Source organism: Scaptodrosophila lebanonensis, unplaced genomic scaffold (genome assembly GCF_003285725.1).
Source record: "Scaptodrosophila lebanonensis strain 11010-0011.00,11010-0021.00 unplaced genomic scaffold, SlebRS2 tig00000024-arrow-pilon, whole genome shotgun sequence".
NCBI lineage: Eukaryota > Metazoa > Arthropoda > Insecta > Diptera > Drosophilidae > Scaptodrosophila > Scaptodrosophila lebanonensis.
Genome location: NW_022060538.1, coordinates 15,521,171 through 15,547,279, shown reverse-complemented (window position 1 = coordinate 15,547,279; position 26,109 = coordinate 15,521,171). Strand labels below are relative to the sequence as shown.

The window sequence follows — 26,109 nt, the reverse complement described above, 5'->3', positions numbered from 1 at the left end:
CGTATGTGTTTGTGAGTATGCTTTTCATTTATGCACAAAAATTATTGCCGTTGCTTAGGCGCACACGTAAATAGAGGAGCAGAGCATAACAGCAAGGCCCTCGCATCCTTGTCGCTGTGTATGCAAACACATACACACACACATACTCACACACACACACTCATAGATAAAGACAAATTGTCATGCAGCAACTCAATTTAAGCGCCTATGTGTGCACGGAGTTGTGTCTAGAACAAATTTTGCATTTTAGTTTTGGTACTTTTGGGAAGAGCATGCGATTAGCCTACAGTTGGCTTAGTCAGAATGCAAAGCCAAATGAATGCCTTTCACAGAGTTTACGGCTAAGCAGCACAAAAAGCATATTTGGGACTTAAGAAAGCATTAGACGATAGAGGAAACGCTTTAAAGGACTTTGTCTTCAATCGAATGGAAATCAAAAGCAGAGAGCATGTATGATTGTAACCTAGTAGGTGGGTGGAAACACAAGCGTGCCTTGTTTGGAAATGTTAAATATAGGAAGAGCTTCTCTGCTATTCTATGAATACAATATTTCCGGAAAAATATTCAAAGCTTTTTTGGAAACAATTATGGAATTAAAACTATATTTTGGTTCAAGTTGGACATTTAAAAAGGTTCCGCTACTATTTTATATACATTAGTACTTAATTAATTTTCTCAGTTTCCTTCTTTAGGATATTTGTTAACCATAATAGTAACAGTTTTGAACATAAAATTTGTATTGTTACCAAGACACTAAACACTTAAATTTTATATCAAATATAAACCCATATAAATCGCTTTAATTGTTGATTTACGAGCTAACGTAATCCGCTTCAATTTTAATTTAAAACTTGAATACTAATCTCTCTGATTGTGAGTCTTAATTTAATTGGTTCCATAAAAGCGTCATCATAAAACTATTCTGCTCTCCTATCTGTAAATAACTTGGACTTATCTCAACTAATGAGCTGCAAAATTATGTTGTAGCGTTCATAAACTTTACAACAGCTCGACCACGCCCCATACATATGCACACACAAACACAACACACACATACAGATAGAAAATAAAACAGGGGGGGGGGGGGGGGGGTAGAGAGGGAAGCAACACCTTTGTCGCTGCCGACATGGCCGTGTGCTCGGTAAATTTTCAAGTGTAGAAAATAATTTTTATGACAGACAAAAAGTTTATCATTTGCCACGTCGCACTTCATTGTTTTTGTTGTTCTTGTAGTGTGCGTGTGCTTATATGTTGTGTGTGTGAGTGTGAGTGTATAAGTACATGTGTTTATGGCTGCCTAGCTATGAAATGTCGGTATGCTCGACTCTTGGCTTGTCTGTGAGTGTGTTTTGCATGTTTTCGTACATTTGGCTTAGCTAGAGAAGGGAATGCCCTTTTCTGTTTTTTTTTTTTGTTTTTGGTTTTTGTTGGACCACCACCTGCTGAGCACGTCATGACGTGTGCGCGCTTTAAGCTAAAATAATTGCTGTTTTTGTATAAAATATTTTAATAGCTTTTTTAATTGCCTCGCATGTAAGCGTATTTTCATTTGCATACGGGAATTTAGTTATCTACGGACATTACTGGCAGAGAAAGTGAAAATTCTTGTCTTGCCTTGTCCTCTTGTTTGTGTATTTATGCAAATAAAATGCTCGGCCAGAGAGCAATTGAAAATGGAATAGTTTATATGTGTATATCTCTCAGGTATATTTGTATTCGTGCCTTCGTCTGCTTTCTTCAATTATTTTTATTTAATTTGTGAAAAACGGCAATAAGCAAATAGGCTTGATTTATTTTTGCAATTGCAATTTACAGTATGTTTATGTTTGGCTTGTTAGATGAAAATTTTATGTTTTGATTGCCCAGCATGACATACATGCCGTATACGTAATGGAAACTTGAGACAGTTTTGTTTAAAAGACTTGGTCAGTGTTCAAGACTTACCTCCTCGTGTTCACGTTGAAATTTCTCCTTTTTTCGCATTGCTTCTTGTACTTTTAACTGCAAGTTAGAAAAAGAAAAATTGTGAAATTTTGTATAGGTTTGTGCTGACAGATTGATTTGGTTTATTCATAAATAAATATTAAAGAATCAAGCAATTTCTGTAGCTCTCTCCCTCTTTTTATGCAGATGTATCTTTTTTAACAAACATTCAAAGTCTATTTGAAGTCAAGGTGTTGCCTGCCACGTCATAACTCGGTGTGAAAACAGAGGCAGGCGAATCTTGTGGGAGGCTCTTGGTTGCATGCATTATGCAGAGCACAACGATGGGCGCTGCAAGCTGTTGCTGTTGCAGCTGTCAAGCACCTACTCCCACACCAACGATGTGCTGTTTTCCTTGCTGTCTGTTTTGTTGCCGTTGTTGATTGCATTTTGTTGCTTGTTTTTAGTTGCGAGGCGAGCGGGCGCGCGCCCTGTCATTAATAATGAATGTCGACGGCAATGAACTTTTAAATGTTGCATGCATCTACATTTTTGTATGTGGCACGAGTTGTTATTATTGTTGTTGTAGTTGTAGTTGCTGTTGTTGGTACTGCCTGACATGCCATTACAGGTAAACGTGCTCAAACGCAACAGCCACAGCTTTTGTGCTGAAATTACATTACAAATGCAATGTGACGCAAGAGGTTGCAACGCGTTGGGTTCCTTTTATTCTTTTTCAATGAACATTTGTAGAAATTTAGTTGATTTTGTTCTTGTTCTGGGTTCTTTTTCGGTTCTGTGGGCGACTGTTATATTGCTAGACAACGTCAAAGTCACAGCTGCTGCCATTTCTAACGGCCATTTCTTAAAAGCGCATATATACATATGCACCTTAGATGTATGTATCTAACATGTAGTATAAATATTTATACAATCCACCAATCCACATCCATATTTATTACGTATACGTAGTGGTGTCGGCAAATATTTGTGGCAGCGTTTGTGCGGGCGCTTGTTTCTATGCTGCAGATGCTCGTTATATTTTGTATAAAGACTGGAGAGAGCTACGGATTGCTTAAGGTACAACATAAAAGTATTGAAGTAATTAGAATAATCATAATTAATTGCATACAAGTCTTGGAATTTTAGGATATACAAACTATGTTAGTTAGTCCATTACTTTCTTCAACTTACCCTATGGATTGTCTCCTCGAAACTTTGTTGTGGCAAGCCGGCGGCTCCGCCATTTATCATTTGAAAGTGTCGCAGGCGATCATTGGCCGCCTGTGGAGTGAAAAAAGAGCATAATCAATATCGGTATACTTAACAATAATTAGCAGGTCTAATTTAATAGCCAATGAAACAAAAATTGAATTTTTTGTCGTGCCAGAATATTTAATAATAAAAAGAACACAATTCCCAATAAATGAAGTTGGTCGTGCCCTGCAAACTCTAAGCTCCGCTCGGACTTGCAGGGCCATCCAAACAGACTCATAAATCAAAGGCTGACTAGGGCGTAGTAGCAAAGTACTTGGCCCTTTACGTGCTTTATCGCTATTGTTGTCTTCTTAACTTGCCGCATTCTTACGCGCCTCGTTTTGTATAGATATTTCACACCTTTCAGGTGGGTTTTAATTTTTAATTAATAACAAGTCAAGCAACGAGGGTCGAGACCCATTTGACCCTGCCCTGCTGTACGCAATTCTAAGTCTAATGCGTTTGTTTTCTTATCATAAATAACAAATCAGCAGCTGGAGTAGGAGCTGAAGAAGGGAAAGAAAAAATTAAAGAAGCGAAGCATGTGTTCGCTGCTACAGGTCGTTCAAGTTGAAGGGTCCTGAACACATGGTGCTGTATACTTTACATTTTTGTTTGTTTGTTGCAACGCTGTTTAATTATATTTTGAAAAATTCATCAGGGCTCACATACACATACACACACACACACACAAACATGATACATGCGGGCAACTTTTATGGAGGATACTGCTACTTAGGCGCATATCCTTAGTCATTTCCTGCGCTTATCTGTCCGCTGACGCTGCCGCCACCGCTGTCCCTTTCCATGTGTTTACCTACGTTGGCGGGCATACATTATGGGAGAGCTGGCTACCATTTCTCGGGTATGTTTATCCCTTTTCGTTACGTACATACGTTTCTTCTTTGCTTCGTTTTATTATTTATTTTTTAGCGTCTTTTATTTCGCCAGCGCCTCAGCTCAGTCGTTCTTGCCATGCTTTTGAAAAATTTATGCATGTCTTTGCTTATTTATGAGCGTCGTCGTCGTCGTTCTCGCCCTCGTCCTTGTCGTCCCACTCACTGGTTCTTTTCGCATTTGCTTGTTTAACGTTATCTTTGGCCACAGTTTCATTGCCATTGCCTTTTGTCATGGGCCCGGCGCAAGAATAGTGCAAAAAAAAGCAGAAAAATAAAAAAATATATGCAAAAGGCTGCTGCTGCTGTTCCCAAAAGGTTGCTGCTCTAATCAAAGGCGCTCAGCGCTCGCGCACTAACTTGACGGTGAATGAATCCTTTGTGTATGTAAGTGTGCGTGCTCGTTTTTGTGTGTGTGTGTGTGTGATAAAGTAAGTACAACATTACGACTATACTGAGGAAGTGGCAATGTAGACATAGCCGCCGGGCAATGGCAACACAGCAGCTTCAACAATTTTAACCTTTTCTTCGACGACTGCATTGAGGAGTCGCTGGTTGAGTAGCAGCTGCCACCACCAGCGTTGGAGCCCTAGTGGGCGCGCATAAAAATTTACATGTCCCCAGGGCTAAGATTAAGTGCGGCAGGCAGAAAAGAAGTAACAGCAAGACGCAGTCATTCAGTCAAACAGCCAGCCAGTCAGTGAGTTAGTCAGTCAGACGGAGAGACAGACAAACAGTCAGCAGACAATCAGACAATCCGACAGACAGTAAAGTCAAGTCAGTTAGTTGGCAGCAGTAACAACAAAAAAGGGTCATAAAAGACAAACGGAAGGAGCAACGCACGCTAAGGAAAAGGGCGAACAAATAAATTGAAAGAATTACCGCAGTTGATTTAAATGAAAAGTGCGGCAAGCGCAGAAAGGACAAACAATTTGCCTGCGGTCATAAAACGAAGCGCGAAAATGAGTTTCAAGTTGCAAATACGAGTATTGCGATTGGGTGGATGGGTGGATGGGGAACCAAGGGGATTATTGTTGCACAAACAGAAGTTGAACTTACCCTGGCCTGTGCACCATTCTGTTGATTGTTGCGATCCCGCCGATTTACAGTTTTCAAGCCTTTCAACAGACGCGCCAATGTTGTCCGTTTCTTCGTCTCGCGACCTTCTGCAATAGATGAGAAAAACCATCGGGAATGAGAGGAGATGGTGCATGGAATTGGATTAGTACGCTTGCGTAGGGACAATTGCAATTTTCTTACCTGCAGTCGGTGGAAATTCATAAAAATATGCGGAGCGTGGACTCAGACAGCTGCAGAAATAGAAGAAGAAGCAATTCAATTTATCAATCAGAGTAAAGATGGAAACGAAAATCTTAGCTGGAATCCGATTAAAGTATTAGATATACGTATGGTCTGTGAATATGTATCAATTATATATGAAAATATTCAAAAAAGTAAACTAGTCGAGCCTAGAAATAGCTGAATATCGATTGCATTGGCTAAATGAAGTTTATTGTTCATATTTTCTTAGCGAACAACATTATTATTTTTCTATATTTTCTAAGACTGACATTTGAGATGTACGACATAGTTTTGAATTGAACATTATTCAAGGATCTGGTTTATCAATTTCTGTTTGGCCATTTTTGAAATTTAAAACTTTTATTCCATGACTAATCTATCAGGCTCTACGAATTTTTCACATTAAATAGGATTTCAGATGATGTTTTTATATCTACAAACACTACACAAACGTTTCATTATCAACTCATATATTCTACTCTTTTTGAAATTATTGATACGTGTTTAGTAAGTTTTGATCCCCTCCTATAATACGGCATATAGTCTCCCATACTCACTTTTGTTGCACAAAATTTAAATGCGCTACGTTTGGCGGGAGGGTTTGATGCTGTTGGTGTGGACCTACGATGCTAGCGCCGGGCATTTGCATCCCTGACGCCGTCGCCTGTTGTCCTGGCACAATTGGTAGTTGTTGCTGCTGCTGTTGTTGTTGTTGCTGCAGCTGATGTTGCTGCTGTTGGTGTATGCTTTGCTGCGTTTGCAATGTCTGTTGTTGCAGCAGCTGTTGTTGTTGCGTTAACGCGCCACGTGCCACACGCGGCGCAAAGACGCCATAGCCAAAGCCGTAGATCTCATCCTCCTCCTTGTCTGACAAGCAACTGGAGGGCTAGAAACAGAATGCAAGTGGATTATAATTATTTCTCCGCTACAGATTTTCTCATATTATTCAACGTGCAACATGCAACAAATCATTTAAATCAATTGAAATAATAATAACAGAAATTGAATATATATATTTTTTGTTGCTTAAACACAAAAAACAACAACGACGAGCATGTCAAAGGTTAAGCAAAATGCAAAATATTTACAGTTATTTACATTGCTGATGTGCTTGTCCATGTTCTTATTTGTTTTTGCTCATGGTTGTTTTTTTTATTATTACAATAATAATTTGTTGTTGGCATAAATGTATTGTATATCAAAGTTTTGTGTTTGCCGTTTTGCGTGTTGACCCAATTTTGTGGGGCGATCTACAAGTTTATTGTTTTTCTGAATGTTCTGTGGGATGTTTTTGTGGCTTTTGTTGCAGTTTGTTATTGTTTATGTTGCTGTAGTGATGGTTGTAGTTTTTGTTGCTGTTGTTGTTGTTGTGTATACATACCGAGTACTTTCCTGGCACATAAATGGGTTGACTATGACTATTGGGCAGGCCGGCGCCATGACTGGAATGGCCGCGATGGCCATGCTGTTGGCGATGGGCAGCAATGATGCCCCCGCCACCGCCACCGATGCCGCTGAAGGCACTGCCGCTGCCGCCACTGCCGCCGCTACTGCCACCGGCAGGGTTGAGCGGACTGCGTTCCGCCCATGCCGCTTGTCTAGCATTTTCTAAAGCACTTAAAATATCTCCGAAGGGAGCCATTAACAATTCACAATAGACGGATGCTAGACCCTCTAAATGACCGCGTTGTCCATCCTGCAAATAACACACACAGTACGAATAAAAGTTTGTTGTCTTTGGCAACTTCTAAATGTGCATTGGATGGATGGTTGTTGGGTAGCTCGGGTTAATATATTGGGGGCCGGGTATTGGGTATTGGGGGGGTGGTTAGAGGTGTTGTATGAAATGCTAATGCATTGCACAGCTGGTGGTGCAAGACTTTACTGACTTTTCGAATTTAATGAGCAGTTAATGTTATTGATGTTTGGATGCTGGATGGAGAGAGATTTGGTTCGGTTTGCATTGGTTTACTTGTTTGCTGGTGATTGGCATTATGTTAATGGCGTTGCTTGCTTGGTTTGCTTGTTGTTAGGTTTAATAATTGAATCATTTGGTGTTGGTTGGTTTCGATTGGACAAGCGGTTAGTGGGCAGCAGGTGCGGGTTGACTAAACTACAACAAAACTAGCGGGCAGCTAATAGAGTCAACAGCTTAAATATGCAAGGCACTACTACATACGTGGCGTATGAGTGTTGGGTATATAAACAAGTGTACGAGTATGTGTATGTGTTAGTTTAAGCGTGTTAGTTGTTGCTATAATTTGCGCCTTAATTCAAATTAGTTTGGCGCTCGGCGCCAATTGGCGCAAATTATTAACTCGCTTTAGCTCTCAAAGCACTTAAAGTGCCGCAGCTATTAATGCATTTAGGTATACTTTAGTGTATGTGTGTGTATGTGCCGAATGGAGGCATAAATTATGGCACTGGTTTATTACGCACACACACACACAGACATCTGTAAAAGCCAAAGCAAACGACTCGCCTTTGGAGGGCGACTCTTGCTAGTGGCGTTGGCAAATTGCCAAAAACAAGACGGTGATAAAATTGTTAACAAAATGCGTAGCTAAATTACACACACCAGCACACTCATGCACGCACAAACACACATGCATATGCATACAACTAAGCAAAGTAAGATAGATGAGCTGGCAAAAACATGCGCCCAGTTGTAAAATAAAAGAATGAACAATCGTGCGAAAGCGTCAAGGCATAAAAGCGTCGAGTTCGAGCAGAAAAATTTATCTTTTCTCCTTGTAACATTTTATTCCCTCACATAAACGTTTGCGCTTCCCACCATAAACAGTTCAATCTATTTATAAAGAATTGCAGTTTCACAAAATTAGCTAAGGTTAAGTTAATTAAACGAAATTTCATCTTATTGTACAAGTAGAAATAAGAGCCATGTATTAAAAAACTATCTCATTGAGTATAACTGACACTAAATTGGATAGCAGTAATATATTCGTATAAGTTGACAAATTTGTTTAAGTACTTATTTATCTGTCCACCATCATCTAGACGATTTAAGGACAAAAGTATCAGTAGATGGCGTGAGCACAGTACCACAATTTACCAAGTACAGTCAATTTTTATATTGAAATAGCTGCATCAACACGGGACTTGTGAATGCCTTTTTGGAAAATATATTTATCCAATAACAGTTAAAAGAACTAACTAAAAGAAGAGCATTACCTCTCAGCTTCCTCTACATGATAATTTCATGATTTGTGTGAGTTTAGGAAATACTCATCATGTTTCAGCTGGAAGTAGAAGCTGTAGCGAGAATTGGCCTACTTGCGAGCACACACATACTTTTTCATTGCATATCTGCAGGGGCAACCATTTGGCTTAGTCGACAGAGCGAGAGAGTGATAGCAGGGGAGAGCGCCCGTTCAACCGTGTGCCGTGGCATTTTGAGTGTCGCTCAGGGCAAAGTTAAACTCTTGACATTGTTCCCCGGCTGCCGGCTCTTTGTGTCAAACGACGCGATGCCATCTACCTCTTCCTCAGCCTCGTCCCTGTGGTCCTCATCACCAGACTGGCTGGCATCAATCAAATATGACACGCATTAAATTCGCACGCACCTTACTCATGCGTGTGGCGCAGTAGCGGCAATGACAGCACCGTGGTAGCCGGCAAATTGACAGCCTCAACTGTCTAGCAAGCTGACTGCCTGCCTCCCAACAGCTATCTGGCCTGCATTTATAGGCGTCTCCTTGCTGCGCTGTGACGCGTGGCGCATTATAAAATGGCGGCGTCTGTTTTATGCTCTATTTATACATAGTTGAATTTTATGCCAGGGCTTTGCCTGTGCCTGTGCCAGTAGCTTTAGCATTGGCTTCGCCTTTGCGTTGCCTAGGCCCACCCATCTATGCCACCTATATACTTGTATATATGTACGAGTATGTATATATATTTGTGCAATTTGCCAGGAAATTGCTGCGTTTAGCGTAATTTTTGCTACTTATTGCCTCTTGGCAACGCGCTGGGAACGTCGCCGTCACCTTTTTCATTTGTAGCTTTCGGTTATAGTCCTGGTTGGGGGTACACGATGGGTTGCTTTCATTCTTGCTGGGTAATTTCACAATGAGCGCTCGAGGCATTCAAGGTGTTTGCTGTTTGTTGTTGGTTGGCTTCTTTTCTCTTTTATTTTTATTAAGTACACAATTGACTTTAAAAGTGTTGAGGTTGAATGGCTGAGGTTGTTTGTGACAATGTCGGTTTAATGCACAGTTGCTTGGATATTGGATGGTCATTAAATACTGAGATGAGTGTATAAGATGCAGCATATGGCGTAGGTATTTATAAGCAATATTGAAAATATGGATAAAGGTTGTTAAAATAAAAATGTAATATATTTAAAATACATTATTTAAAAAACAGGTGAATTTTCAGTTACTTTAGTTATTTATAAATTCAGTGGCGGAGCAAACTTCTTGTATTTGTGGAAATATGGGGAAATAAGTCAACATCTGCAACATTTTTGATTAACACTTTGCGTCGTTAAAAGAGTTCGTACCCAGTATTTTTCCTAATATTTGAACCACTTTATTCGGTTAGTACGAATTAAGTATCCTACAAATATCAGGTACATTCTTTTGATTTAAGTTCTGAAGAATATACTCGAAATGCATGTGATGGAAAGAGGCGTGGCAGACAACTCAATGTATATATTCTTGACCAAAACGATGAGTCGATATAACCATGTGTACCTAGTAGAAGAGCTAGAATAAACAATCTTATATTCATATTACCCGAAGCCACAAGTAAGACAAGTTTGGCTTTTCCTCTGCGATTTTTAAAACTACATTTCCAATTTTCCCGTCTCCTATAAAGTTGTTACTTGATATTAAAAGAGCTTATATTATATTGCTCTGAAAACTTTGGGGTTCGCATTTAGTTCTTTTTATTTTACAACTTTCAGTTGATTTTTATTTATTCGTATTCATAAAGTTTTTTATAAAAAAGGGTCATAAAATAAGCAACTATAATTATGTATGGGCGCATAATTCATATGCGCATCGATCTACACTTATCCATACTGTATATATTTATAATGCCCTGTGCACAAATTTATTATGCAATCGTTAGTTTATGGTTGGGATTCAGAATCAATTTCAGTGTCCGGATATATTCATGTTGATGGCTATAGATGCTGACATCGCCATCGCGCACTTGTCTCTCACATGATGGGGCAATATCAAGAAATTCATAAAGTCATTTGCAATTTGCTGCAAGTACAGAACAAATGAGTTCCGCTAAGGCCAAATGCGACATGACAGCGGCGTCTTCGAAGTTTTAATGCAGGCAGCAGGCAGTAGCCTGAAGAACATGAGGGCTGCGAGATAGTTTGCGCACTAGATAGATGCTTCAACAAATTCATAAATAAGCCAGCAACAACAAAGGGGTACACAAACTGTCGCAATAAAATAATTTATTGAAGTTTTGCAATGCCGGGAAATGGCGACAGCGACATCGACATCGATATTGATATCGACATAGACAACGACATCGACGATTGCAATAAACTTGTGCACACATGACGTATACGTTATAAATTTATTTTCAATGGCTTATAGACAGTAGGATCCCAAGCTATGTAGGCCATACGATTGGCAACTCTTGATACACATAACCCAGGCTTGGGCTAATAGCACAAAAATGTGCGAACAGCAGCAGCTATGACAGCAAAGATTGGTACGGAGACTAAGTACAAGACAAACAACATGGGCTTAGGTTAGTTAGAGAGCTAAACATGCAGGACGATGAAGTGATGCATGGGTTTAACGCACTCACGTAGCTGGGCCAAAGGGGAAAGTTGTGTGTGAGTGTGTTTGTGTGTTCCAGGCGAAGTGTGTTACGAGAATAGCTGCGAAAGTTTGTGTGCTAAGCAAAATATTAAGCGAAAATATGTTGGTAAGGATATTGACATGACTGCGAAATAAGAAGCACACACGAACTTCCACTCAGAAAAAATAAAACCAAAAAGCTGCAAAATAAACAAACAAAACTGAATAAAGAGATAAGTACGAAATACTTACAAGTATATTCTGTTACCGTTCATTTGGCATACAATTTGTGTATTTCTATTTTATGAGCACAAAAGTATTTAAAAAATGCTAAAAATATGTTTGAAAGCTACGAGAATTAAATACGAAAATATTACAACTCGAATTTGAATTTCGAGGAAACTCAGTCATTACTTTATGAGTTTTTTTTTTTTTTTTGCTCACAAATAATGACTATTGGTTGAGTTGTAAAATATAGCTCATAATTAATAATTATATTGTGAGGGAGTGAATAAAATTGAAAAATATCCATTATTTTGTATTTTAATAACAATTTAATCATAATAATGATTGCAGTCCCTGATTTTAAATACTTTTAATTATATAATCTCAGCTGAACTCAAATACAGTGAGATTAAAAAACAGCATCGCCAGCTTTTATATTAACATTTCGGTAAACATTGTGTACATGTGTTCTAACATCTAAGTACAAAATTAAGTTAAGTAGGAAAAGTTTGTAAAAGTTTACAAGAAGCGCTCTTCTTGAGGATCTTTGGAAAATAGGTTTTACAAGATTTCTTTCATTGGAATAAATACATTGTCTTTTAATGTTTTCCAAGTATGTGCTTAAAAACCCTTGGTATAGGCAGAAACTACAGCTAGACAGAATCTTTCAATATATTGGTAGCAATTGGTACAGCTTTTGAAGGTTTAACATATAATTGAAGAAAGGAAGACTAATATTGTGATGATATGTGGTATATACTTGTATGTAGTGGGTGCGCCATCTTTTATATATTAGCTATATTTTATGAAAACAGATACGTATATTACTCGTAATTCTATTTGATTTTTCTCCCAGTGCGTGAGGTTGCACAGCAATTGGGATTTGGCAATGACAGCGTTCAGAAGCTGAGTTTTCTCTTTGCTTAATTTTTTTTTCTGTTCTATTTATTTATTTATTTTATTTTTTTTTTGTGCTGGCGTTGCTTTGGCGAGCAAAACTTTTGGCAACGAATTTTGTTATTTCGGTCGTCGCCAACGATGCTGGCGTCGCACTCAAATGAGTTTGTTTATTTGTTTTATGTATTTAGTAATCAGCTTTTTGGCAAAACAAATTATTTGTGCGGGGCTCAGCAGCCGAAACAACAGCAGATTGCACCAAAACAGGAGCAGGCTAATAACTTTTGACATGTGCTTGTAAGTGGCATTAAAGGGCGCAGACAGTCGGGCTTTGCGTGCTGATGTGCTTCATGGCCATATAATAATATTTGGCCTGCAGGTTCCAGCGGTAAGCTGTGAACTGTTTCGTTTGCTCATTAAGTCGCCAGAATTTCTCAAGCTTGTCAATTTTTTGCGCAAACTTGCGCTCAACTGAACAGAATCGACATCCGACAACTGCCGACTGCTAATTGATGGTGCTTCTTTTATTGTTGCTGTGGCTGTGGCAGTGGCAGTAGCTGTTGCTGACATTGTCGGTCAGCGTTTAATGAGCAAACAAAAAGCACGCAAAATGACAAAGAAGAAAACGACGACGATGCAGCAACCGTCACGCCCATTGGTCAGCCAGCCCGTATTTGTGGAAGGGCTTACGAAGGCGCGGTCAACCACATATACATGTAAACAGCAATTAGAGTGACCACAGAACAAATACAGACAGACAGAGCGTATCAATTAGCAGAAAGAACAGCGAATTAAGGCCCTTAAAGTTGACACGTCCTTTATAAGCGCGTTCCCACCCCAATTCATTCAAATTTACAAATCCATTTGGCGCAGACAATGTCGCAACAATCAGTCAGAGCGACTTGTGCATCCGTTTCCGTCAGCTTGCGAGCGCGTAATCAGTTAAAAGAAATCAACTTGAAATCATCTGAAGCAGATCCCACAGCTCACTACCAATGTCAACGTCAATGTCAAAGCCCAAAGCCAACGCCAACACCAAAGCCAACGCTAAAGCCATAGCCAAAGCAAATGCACAGCAGTCAAGCCGAATGAAATGCAAAGATACAAACACACACACACAACACACATACATACTGCCCTTGCGTCTCTCTCGTTCCCTATAGTCTATAGAACGCCTTGCACTTAAGGGTTAATTTCATAAATTGTAGATCAAAGCATTTCAGCACAAATTGTTGGCGTTTCAATAGGCGAGGCATGGCCATCAAGCCTTCAAGCACTGGCATTTGCCCTGCAGTTGACAATTTTTGAAAGTCAGTGATTTGTAAATAATCCTTTTATAAGCACAATAGCTGCTCGTTAACAGCAAATGAGTTTTGACATGATGTCTGACCGAACCAAAGAACGAGCGACGAAACGACCGACCATCGTTCGTCAGATGCCCACCCGTTCAACCGCCTGCACACGCCTCCCCCACTCTCTTTGACTATAGACCATTACAACTTATCGTTGTGACAATCTGAAAATGAGGCACTGAATAATGCGTGGCCATTAGCACAGTCGGTGGCGTCGTCGTCAACATCGTCAGCGTCATCGTCATCGTCATTTTCATTGCCGGCAATTTAAGGCAACACATTTTGTGTTTTTGTTTAACTAAAATGTACAAAATTGTTAGTGTAGCTGTTGTATATAGTTCTTGGCATGATGTGTTTTACTTGTTGTTCCTGCCTGCTGCCTGCCTCATGTCTGCCGTTCAGCTAGTTTTTCGGTGTTAATATGCGGCATGCATGCAAAGTTTTGCACAGTTCAGAAAGCAACGCTCAAAAGTATGCTACGCTGCTTCCCATTAAGGAAAAAGGTATTTTGTACTACGTATAACACACACACACACACACACAAAAGCACACACACATATGCATATGCCTCTAAACGGCTATGTTAAGTTGTTAAAAAGAAAAACTTGCGCATGAAAATTCATTAGCGTGGCACATGTATCGACATGGTCGTGAAGGCTTTTACTTCATAGTACGAGCCGGGCGGCGGGGCGCAGCGGGGCAGACAACGGAAGTCGCTGAAATGTTTGACTGGCTGCCTCTTTACCCGCCTTCTGCCTGGCTTACCTTCCGCACCCGGTGTGCCTCGTTGCCTGCAAATATTTTCTAATTAAATGCTCATGTTTTACAATATGACGCTGACATTTTGCGGAAATGCCTTTTAATTTCACATTCGAGATGCGCTTACACATGTGCCCCTCGCTTTTAACCAGACACATCAGTTGGTAGTAGGATGGGTTTAGACAATCAAATAAGTTTTCCAAACTTAACAGACAAATATATTTTATGGAGGATTGTGTATAAAGTGCTTTGTGCGTTTTTATAGATAACATTATTCGAAAAGTTTCTTCAGCCATTTCTCATTATATTCTCTGAGCACTAGTTAAGTTCTTAGTTAATTTTCAGTGATGAGGGAGTTGGAGCGCCTGCCAACTTCAGATCCCAGGCTGCGTTCTTTCCCACAAGTGGCTGATCTTACGAATTAAGTAAGTCTTTCAGTGTTTGAAGCGAATAAATTTAGATGAAATGATCGAGCCGTTTAATTTAATATGTATTGTACACCTTAGTGGCAACAGCAGTGAAGGGTCATGAATTTGATAAGTTTTGGGTAGAAAACATTCTTCCAAATTTGATTTCAAAATTTGAAAATGTTATACGTCGGTCTGAACAATTATGTGCATTTGTGTGTGTTTCTCGGTGAGTCCTTGCTTTTAGCTCATTTTGTTAGCTAGGTATAGTATGTATATGTGTGAGTGTGTGTGTCTGCACATTTAAGTTTAATTTGGCAGAAATGAGTTTTAGTTTTTAGAAAACAGACGGCGCACAAAATTTTAGCTTGACTAGCAAATTGTTGCCACGCGCGTGTGTGTGTGTGTGTACGAGTGTGCCGGCTGCTTTCTTTTGCTGTATCATTTCCGCTGCACACAAACACTCATGTACCTACACACACGCACTTAACACTTAACCCTTTGCCTTGGCGCAGTTCCTCCTAAGCATTAGCAGCAAATAATTTAATTTCTCATTTTAAAGTGGATACGCCGCGAAATGTGCTTCAGTTTTTAATGCTTGCCCCTCCCCCATAGCCTATGTGTGCAACTATGTATGCGGGTGTGTGCGTGTGCTTGTCGTAAAAACGCTGCTTTCAATTTCGTTTTGTTAATGCGCTTAAAAGAGTCAGAGCAGTCAGCCAGGCAGCCAGTCAGCCATTCAGGCGGTTTGAGAAGCAGACATTCAGAAAAAGGGTTGTGGTAAGAGAAAAGCAAAATCGTATAAAAAAAATACGCATACGCAATGTTTGATAATTTGACTTGGATCGCATAAAATGGCGCATGACATTTAGTTCGCTGAGAAGAGCTTAGGGGTGTCGGAAACGAGTGACGAAGTAGCGCCAAGACCCCAAGGCACTTGTGCATTACATTTCAATTTCAATTTTCATTTAATTGCAATTCATTTGCATTTGCATTGTCTTCTCTGCACAGCATGTCTCGTTTCTTTTGTCTTCTGTCTCTTTGAGGCATGACGCCAAATGAAATCAGCCATAATTAGCATAATATTTCATATTTAATGTAATTTAAGTTGGCAAAAAAGGGCAAAACGAACAATTGACAAGCTGCTTTTACCTCGACGTCGTTTTTATATACGCAGGTTGACTGACAGCCATGCATTCAATGCGACTGACATGTGCAACGCAATTTAAATAACGCGTACACACAATGCACCATGCACAATCACACACACACACACAAACCTTTATACACTGATAAAAATAGATGAAACTACAGCTATTCTTCTTTTGAGAACAATTATGATATGTTTATACTATGTTAAGGTGTCTTTAATAAAAAGCTCACGTCAAGGATAAACTAAATGAAACCAAACTCAAGAAGGTTTATAAATATTTATGTTTTGAATATGAATGAGAGAGATTTAAATAAATAAAGGGTTTAAGTCATTGATCATGATCTTACTATAAAGACTTTTAATCGTATCCTTTAGACCTCGGACAATACTAGAGCTGTCTTCAACACAAAAGAATATGTACTTACGACTTTAAGTAGTAGTTTGATATTTCCTACAGAATTTCCAGGAAAATAGAAAATAATGAGGTACAGATTCAACTTTTATTGTAGTTATGCTTTTTCAGGAATAAATTAATCTTATACAAATTTTTGATTCTTCTGCTTCGGCTCTTAATCAAGGATCTCATATATCTGCCTATTTGCAATAAACATTTATTTCATTTTTGTAATTATTTTTCTCTGTGCATTTAACATTTATATATATGGAAGGACAGGCGTGTGACATATGCACGCACAGAGCAAACGCCCGGGCCTATGTAACCTGCAACGGAGCAGCAATGCCCGTTACTCGTAACCCGTTTACCATTTGTCTGGCTGTCAGTATTACTACGGCTTCAGCATTTTCGTCATCGGAAGGGTGCCTGGTGCACGTGCGCCTGAGGGCAGCTGTCTTTGCCAATTTATGCGTTCGCTGACGCAATTATGCGAAATTTTCGCACAACATGGCATGTGACGAGAGCGGTGTGTGCGGTGGGCGTGTCTAAACGTTTTGGGCGTTTTAAGTTTCACTTTTGGGTTTTCGCCGGTAATTTAATTACTTTTTTGCGGTAATGTGCCCATTGTTTTACATATTGTGCATATTGTTGTCCTAGGACCAACGTCATTTCATAAATTTTGTGCGCTTGAAACGCTTGAGGTCATATTAGCAGAAATTAATGTTGTTTTAATTGTAAATGAGTTTGCAGTGCAGTGCAGTGCTGAGCAAATGACTGTGGAAGATGGCGGTATTCAGCCTGCAGCTGGCTTAAGTGCGTCTAGACAGTGAATTTCGTAGAGGGATTGTGTGTAATGAATGAGCTCTTGAATTCAAATTGAAACAATTGCAGACACATAATGTTGTGTTATCACATGTTATCTCGACTCTAGACTTTGCCTTACAGCAAAACACTTTATTCCTAACTGGTCATGGGGCATAAGCTACGAATTATAATGTGTCCATACTATCTAAGGGTACCAATGAAGGGTGAGGCAACACCATTAGGTTAAACATTCTCAAGATGAAATTTGGTTCTGATGTCTAAATAAATGTTCTTCTTTCATTATTCTTCATTGATGTTACTAACTTACACATTCAAAACAATACATTACACTACTTTTATCAATAAAGTCGAAGTCTAAGATCTCTTATTTTTCTTAAATAATTTTCATATTGCTAGAAACTTACACACAATAGGTATAAAGTAAGTTAGTACACCTGTTTAGTTAGATAAAGTTCATTAAATTTTTACTTAATCAAACCTGCAAACTTACTGCACAGACAAACCTCAAGAGATGAACGGAAATTTAAAACTTGTCATTGCTTTTTAATAGCCTTTCATCTTGAACCATTACATTAGTCATTACATGGTTCATTTAGCTAAATGTGCGGCTGCCAAAGTAGGCGGCTAATTACAGCGAGTAATTTAGTGCTGTTGCCCATGTTGGCAATTCTTTTGCAAGCAAATGATTTATTTCATTTTTCAAAAACATTGTGCCGCATTCTACGTGTACATACTTACAACTATGCAAAGACGCCTTGGCAAATTGACATCAAATCGCACAGGCATACAAACTGCCAGACGCCAAATGGCAGTAGAAGGACAGTAGTAGGAAGTAGAAAAGTGGGCGTTGTTGTGTGAACAAGTACAACGGTACAAATGACAGACGGCATGAGAAAGTGCCAAAATGACTAACACAGTGTTTGACTGCCAACAAAAGGAATGGGTGAATGACTGGCAGTCAGAGGGATTGAGTTTCATTTGCTAGCACGAACGAAACGCAGTGCAGAAAAATTTGCCAAATTACATTTCAACAGCCTTTGCTGTTACTTTTTTTGTTGCTGTTGTTTTTTTTTTTTCTATGAATGTTGTTGGTGTTGCTATAGCTGTCATTGCTCCTGTGGCCAGTGAAAGAAAATCTCCACATTTGGCACATCAATGTCAATTCAGGCATCGAGCAGACAACTGACCACGAATGTGAGAAAGGCAGCAGGAAATTGCCAAAAGTGTATAACAGTCTACGTATATGGATATGGATATGTATGTATGTGTGTGTGTGTATGTAGACATAAAGTGAAATGAACAAAAAAGATTTCTATCGCTCGTTGGCGGCGCTCTCCAATGACCAAAGTTGCTTAATATGAAAGCCGCCCTGGTCAGCAGCTGAGCCATCTTCATGAATGGGGCCAAAACAAATGAGTGAGTAATAAATGTTGGCACGTCACACACACACGCACCCACTAACACTATGTGTGTGCGGGGGAAACAGAAAAGTTTAGGCACAAACTGCAATTGCCACAAAAACGAAGGAAGCGGAAAGCGCAGAGAAAACGTGAGAATGTGAGACGTGCGTGCAATTTAATAGGCACCGCCTAAAAGCAGGCAACAAATTTTTTTGTACGAACGAAAAACTTTGCTTAGGGTGGCTTGCGATCCATATACGAGTATACTGCAACAATTTATTTTAACTCGAAATATGAAATTTTAAGAAGATAAGCCCATGGTGGGCGTACAAACGTCAACTCAGTTATTCAAAATAAATTCAAGCATGCGCATAATATTTTTAAACTAAAAACTTGACTTAAATGCTGGTTTTATCTTTCCGAAACAGTATAATATTTGGTATGAAATAAGAGATTAAAGAAATATACTTGTACATATTTAGGGAAGGTATAATTTACTCATTATGTTATTGAAAAGTTCATAAAAAATCCGTTCTGAAAATAGTATTCAATCGTATACCATTGGTTTCTTTCAAGACCTATTTAATTTATTATTATATATAATATATATTATTATATAATATTCAGAATATTGGATACAAACACAACTTTCTCAGTACTATTTTTCTCTCAGTGCAGCTATTCAACTAAATGTTAATGGGAAACTAGTGAGGCTGGGGCGCAAAATGCTCCTATATCATTATTCTTGTTGCCCAAACTACCATCATGTATGTCACGGCATTGGGCTTATCAGATTTTACCCCACTCGACGCCATAAGTCCATGCTAATCTGGCAGGGCGTGCATGAGCAGCAGATGCTTCATCATCTGGTGGACAGGGGCTGCTGCAGCTTAAAACAATTTACTTTGATGCGTCAGGGCGAGCGGTGGGTGGGTGGGTGTAAGCGGCGGTGTGGAGAGGGAGACTTAACGGTAAAACGTCGTAGACGTTGCAAATCCAATTGACTTCATTTGCCCAACAGCAACTAAAAAGCAAAAAGACAAAATGATAAAGCGCAGACCTTTGTCCAGTGGCAGGACATGCAGCGTATACATAACTGTTCATTTCTATAATGGGCTGCAAAAACACACCCTCAAGCCATATACTATGTTCCAAGTTAACCGCACAACAATGGGCAACGGTTTTTGATGAATTCATGTTGATCGTATGTTTGTGTGCGTCTCCGTGTATGTGTGTGGGTTGGAATTTGAATTGATTTCGTTTGGAGTCTTTCTCTGAATCATGCACGACTTGCCACGAGCTTGTGTTCTCATTATGCCGCACATATGGCAATGTCCTCGTCGTCCTCATCGTTCTCGTCTACGTGCCACTTAATATGCACAGGCATGTGGTAAGACTTGGCTGACTGCCTGCAACAATTGCTGTTGCCTCGATTGGTGGTGGTTACAGTTGCTCCGCTTCTTTGTCTTTTGCTTTTTTGATATTTGCCCAATTTTGCGCATTTGCCTTTTATTTGATTATGTTTATTTTACTACTCGTTATTGCTGCTGCCTCTGTTGCCTCTGCTGCTGCTGGTGCTGCTCTTCCCCGTCCAATTTGGCATAATGAATTTATGTGTGCTTTGTTGTATTTGTAGTATTAAGGGGTGCTTGCTCGTACGATTATTGCGGCATCTGATCATCAGATATTTTGTTGAGGTTCTTGTGCATTAATTAGTGCCGCTTCTTTCCCCAATAGCCACACAATAAAGTTGCACAAAACAGTTGCCAACCGCATTAAAAATCATCGGCATTATCATTATAAAAATTATCGTTCAACTCTCGTTGTTGGCAAACAAAAACAAACAACTTCCCAACAAGCTGTCAACATTTTAATAAAACGCAAAGTAAGCAGCAACAGCAGCAGAGGCAGCAGCAGCATCGCAGCAAAAATATTTGTATAAAATTAAAAAAGCAAATTCCAGCCAGCAAGGCGGATTAGCGGGGACAGGAGGAAAGGGCAATTCGTTGAGCTGGCCAATAAAAGTTTCTTCATCAAGTCAACAGCACTTGGCTTGGCGGCGCCTAAAACTATGCTTAATTTTTTATCAACTGCAAGTCACGGAGATGACGATGACAGCACCAACAACAACAACAACAACAACAACGTCTGGACGTCTGTGTATAACCCAAAGACCAACTTTGGTCTGGCGTTGAGCCAAGCCGGTGATGTGGGCGCACTGGGGATTGAGGGCGTGTCAGTTTACATTGCTTTGGCGCCTGCTAAAAGCCGCGTAAAATGAGAAAACACAGCGCGGACTAAAGAAAAAAGTAAATGCCTGTCAAATGGCTAGAGATGCTACATTTGGCCTACAAAATGTCTGCCTGCCACATTACCTATCCCCACCAAAGGGCCCCACCTCTCAAAGAGCACACAAAAAGTTTTGAGCCCAGAAGGCGCGTGCAATGAACTTTGAAAACGAAATGCAAAAATAGACCTTAAAACGTGGCAAAGTGGGCGTGTGTAAATAGTTTGCTGCAGTTGCAGTTAAACTGAAAACACAAAATACACAAAAAAAGGAAAAAAAAAACACAACTTGGCTCGTCGGCACTTTGGCAGACAAAAATAGACAGCTACTGTTGACTAGACACAGTGGTCGAAAGTTATTTGTTCACTGGTGAAGTTGTATTCCTTTGCTACCGTCGAATTTTTAAAGGCTTGCCTTTTACTCTAAAAAAAAAGGTTTCGCTAATACCTTTTGTCAGGATTGACCGATTTGGTTGAAATTTTAACTAGATGTAGGCTGTTTCATAAAAATTGTGCAATGTAGTTTGGGATTTGTGGACTGTATGGGCGAACTTTCTTCAGCGCGGTGGAAAAGAGAGAGGATCCACAAATTAAGTTGAGTCAATGGTAGCTAAGTCGATTCCAGGCGGATAAATGAACGGACCGGTCTAGATCGATTTGTTATGAGTCGGAGGCGCCTCCTCACACGTTCCCACACCTTATTCATCCTATCTATCCTTTTTGCCCATCAGTTACAGGGTAGAAAAAACATTTTTAAATAATATTACTATGCCATCTAAAGTTCTGAATTACGCAGGACCACTGTGCTCTTCATGTACAGACGTGTGTTTGCGGGCACAACTACCCTAATGAAGCCAACACAGAAAGTAGGCAGTACAGAGACACAATGTCTGCCGAAAAGTGCATGCATGTTGGCTTCGGTGAGTTGGCAGCTTGGCAGGCAGGTCTCGCAATCTGTTCGCTGCCATCTGCGAGGCGTACACACACTTGTCACTATCCGACATTGTTGACAGGGGCGCAGACAAGGCGACGCCGCCCACTTGCATACCTGCGACTCTGATTGCAATTGCGCCGACAGGCGATGGGGCCATTTGACAGAATGTCTGTCGTTTTATCTGCTGGTTTTTATGTCTGTCGGTTGGCTTTTAGTGTCTGCCTGCACTTTGTGCGGCCTGGCAATGGGCAATCGCCTGACCTAGAAAGTGACAAGTGCAGTTGTCTATTTTCACAATCCCACACTCTCCACCTTACTCGCAATTTTTAGCGCTTTTGTTGCGGTATTTATAGACGGATTTGAGCCGCAAATCTGTTAAGCTGCTGAGTGCTTGGTTTTTTTTTGTTTTTTTTTTTTTTTTGGTTTTGGTGTTGCTTTCACATGGCAAATTAATGAAATTTTATAAAACGCACTCTCTCCTATTATGCTAATTATCCGAGTCAGTCACAGCAGTATAGATAGCTACGGCAAAAACAGAAGCAGCAATAAAATATTGATTGCGGATTTTAAAGCTGTTGACGCTACGGCTATTGCAAAATTATATTTTATATGCGGCATTAAAAATTCAAAAGTGATTATCCATTATGGCAACATAAGCAGCGGCAACAATGATTATATTGACAACGTTAGTCGCTTATGAGTACTTTGTACATACATATGTATGTATAAATTTGAATGTTTATGATTTTGCTGATGGAAGATGTGTACGTGAAGCTTTAGAATGGCAATTTGATTTTAGTGATTAACAATGGTTGCTGTATGTATATGCTTGCCTGGCATTTACAGTGAGTCGCATTGAGCTGTTTGGTTCGTATTAACCCTGACAATTTGTATTCATAAATAGGACTTTTGGAATTTTTTGTTAGAATTAAAGGAAACCCATGTTGTCTTTCAATTTATATTCCATTTCCATTCCATATATATTTCAGGGTAGGAATTACTAGATAAGTTATCTAAAACGAGTCCAGTCTTGTTTTTTTTTTTTGGTAACTTTTTACATTGATACCGGTTTAAGTTATTCAGTTAGAACTGTCCATTTCGGCAAATAAATAATTATACCTACATCGTTCTGACTAAATAGTAGTGTATATTTTTCTGCAACACCAAAAAGTATAATGATGCCGACATGAACAACTTAAGAGACCATTAAATAGTTTCTTCAGTTGTATTAAAAATTGGGTCTTAGGTAGGAATCACAATTAAATACTAATCAGACCGGTTGACAAGCATAATAATTAATTACTTCTTATGTCCATTCGCGACATGCCAAGCCACACTTTTATTACATTCCACAAGCGAAGTAAAATTCGCACAATAAAAATTAATATAGCACACTTAGTAGCGCAGCCCCCATTTCGCGGCTACAGTTTGCACATTGCGGGATAATTTTTACATTTTGGTTTTATATTTTTTTTGTTACTCACGCTTTTTGCACATTGACACTTTCCATCAAAAGCAGCAGCAGCACCAGTAGCCTCAACACTTGCGCATTTGGCTGTTTGTTTGTTTGCCACCCAACTGTACCCCTCGCTACCTATCATTGCAGGCCTGGCCAGCAATTTACCGCAGACAGACACAATTCAGCATAATACCATCAAGGAAGGCGAGGGAGGAGGAGCAGGAGCAGTGCTAGGCAATTCAAGCCATGTCGCGTCGCATCGTGGGCTTTGTTGTTTATCAACGTTGACAAATCTTTATGCGTTCATTTCATTTCTCTCACTCGCTATTTTTCATTAGTGAGCGTGTGGTTGGCTGCATTGTTGTCCTGTGTGTGTGTGTGTCTAAGCGCTTGCCAGCATACACGACAACAAAGGCATAACGGCAACGGGGTTTTAATTTATTTAAATGCTTATCACGAAAGGCTTAAATGTTGTTTTGCTTGTTGCGGCGGCGGTTAAAAGCGGATTATGAAAAAATGTGCACCCCTTTAAGTACTAGATGGGGTAGCGGGAGTAAAAATATAGAGAAAAAAATAAACAATCAAAAACATAAAAGCAAATACAGCAACGTGGCGTATTGTAGATTTTGTGGTAGCAAACATTTTAGGGAAAAAAAAGATGTACCGGGCCAACTAATTGCAGGGCAGCGGGTTGGACAAATTTGTTTCTTAATTAAACGAAGGCAGTGGCAAGCAGCTGAGACGCAAAACCACAAACCTACTCGTATACATACAGCCATCACACTTGTACACTGCAAAAAGTTCCGACAAAATAAAATAAAGTTTGTCTGAAATGAAAGACAACTATTTATGTAATAACTGTCGCTGAGGCAATTAAGAATCAATAATTAAAGCTGCGTATGTCTTCTATAAAATCTGATTGGCTAGACAACTGGTTGCAAATGCTTGTACATTTATTTCGTGACTCGACAAGAGTAGATTCTTTTCCCAAGTGTAAAGGCAACTTGTAGCCGAGAGAACCACAAGACAAGCCACTGATCAAAGTGAAAGGTACATATAGTATATATACGCAGACACGCCGACAAGCCGACGGACAGACGCTCACACATGTAGGCGGCAACGGACACGCAAACGCAAATAAATGAAAAGCTGCCCAAAATGCCAACCACAACAAGACAAAGCAGCAACAAGGACTGCCCCTTGTTTTGATAGAGGACGCGGGCTAAGGAATAATGGGACCCACTGCTTGCTCAATTAATTATTCAAGTGAAAATTTTCATATCCTGCGATACATACAAAATAAGTCAGGTCATGATGTTGTCGAATGGAGGCGGCATCAACATCGGCATCTCGACAGCTGTTGTCGCCATTGACCTTACCTCAAATGCTCCAGAAATTGTCGAGACATTGGAATGGGGCTTGAGGGTATGTGAAAGGGTTTGGGAGTCCGTCTTGTTTACTATGGCAAATTTATGGTTGCCAAATTGTTTTGTACCCGTCGACTCAGCAGAAAGGTTAGCATGGTGTGCATGAGCAACATATTTTGAAGCTCGTTGAAAAGTCAACATTTAGCTGAACAACTTGGCAATGGGAGCGGAAAGTTAAATGTGAGAGTTCTTTGGGCTGCCGCCTTTCAATTTGCATTGTGCAGAAACATAAACAAGTTGGGTAACAAGCAGGGATGTGCCTCTAGTTTCGGCACTGCTGCTTGGACACTGCTGCGCTGTTTTGCATGCCAAACGGCAAAACGGGCGAAAAAGGTTCAAGGCGTCAAGGCCCAATGTTCTGCTGCCCCTCTCCACCAGCTGGATGCTGCTCCTGTTGTTGTTGATGATGATGATTGTAATCCGGTTTGTAAGTTATGTGCTGCTTAATTGAGTTCACATGCACATGACCTGAATTCTTGATTGCAAAGGCCAGTGTAGCAGCAGCAAGCGAGTTAGCGAAGAGCTGCCTACACGTGTGCCAAGCATTCTAAAAACAAGGCAAAACCTATTTAAGCTTAAATGTGTGGCGCGCGCGTCAGGTGTTCTGACTGCTGATGAGCCAAGCACACATGCACCCACACACACACACACACACACACACACACACGAATAGACCGTCACACAGACAGGCAAACTGACATGAGAACAGGCTGCGGCGTTTGGTAAAGGACACTCATTTTAAAAGGGTGATTCATTGAAAAACTTAACAATGGGAAATATTCAAATGATGTAATCTATATCTATCTAGATATTTAGTACAATCGTTATAATCTGACGATTATTTATACTCTTTATACATGGAAATATTGCAACATGTATGGGCGATAAATGTTTCAAAGTGTAATTTCCTGATTTGTTGTTACTTTTAAATGCAACGAGAAGCGTCTGTATTGAAAAATATCCAACTATCCAAAGGATCAGTGTTGTTTATTCTATTAATTTGTTTCATCTTAAATTGATCGGTGGGACCGTTTCGGTGCCTCCAAAATAGAACCGTATAAAATTAATATTAATGTTTCGGACAGTTCTATTACAACAATCAGTTAAAGGCTTTTTAAATAGTTATATTTCTTCGGGTACATTTTAAACGTATCTTGGAAAAATATTATATTATATTTGTTTTTTTAATTATCCTTTTGACTTTAGGTGAAGACTTTAAGCAAGCTACCCTGTATTGAACCCCAAGTTGCCGGCGGGTTAACTTGCAAGTTGATTTCATTTTAACCTTTATCTTTGCTTTTATTATATAATTTTTTTAGTTTGCATTTGGGGCATCCTGTGCAAACGTACGTGCAAGGGTGGGTGAGTGTGCGCGCTGTTTGCTGGCTGCTCGCTGCTTGCTGCTTGCTCACGTGTGGAGAAGA

General features: G+C 39.7%; 1 protein-coding gene across 3 annotated transcripts in view; it reads right to left on the bottom strand.

Moving 5' to 3' along the window:
* Window positions 1-26,109, bottom strand: part of LOC115621929 — a 155,638-nt gene that overhangs the window by 15,552 nt on the left and 113,977 nt on the right. For all 3 annotated transcript variants that reach the window (XM_030515775.1, XM_030515773.1, XM_030515774.1), the window contains exons 2-7: window positions 6,760-7,074; window positions 5,936-6,264; window positions 5,337-5,386; window positions 5,136-5,242; window positions 3,118-3,207; window positions 1,945-2,001 (exon numbers count right to left, since the gene is read on the bottom strand). In XM_030515775.1, the coding sequence (XP_030371635.1) occupies window positions 1,945-2,001; window positions 3,118-3,207; window positions 5,136-5,242; window positions 5,337-5,386; window positions 5,936-6,264; window positions 6,760-7,074 (948 nt within the window). The remainder of the gene's footprint in view (window positions 1-1,944; window positions 2,002-3,117; window positions 3,208-5,135; window positions 5,243-5,336; window positions 5,387-5,935; window positions 6,265-6,759; window positions 7,075-26,109) is intronic.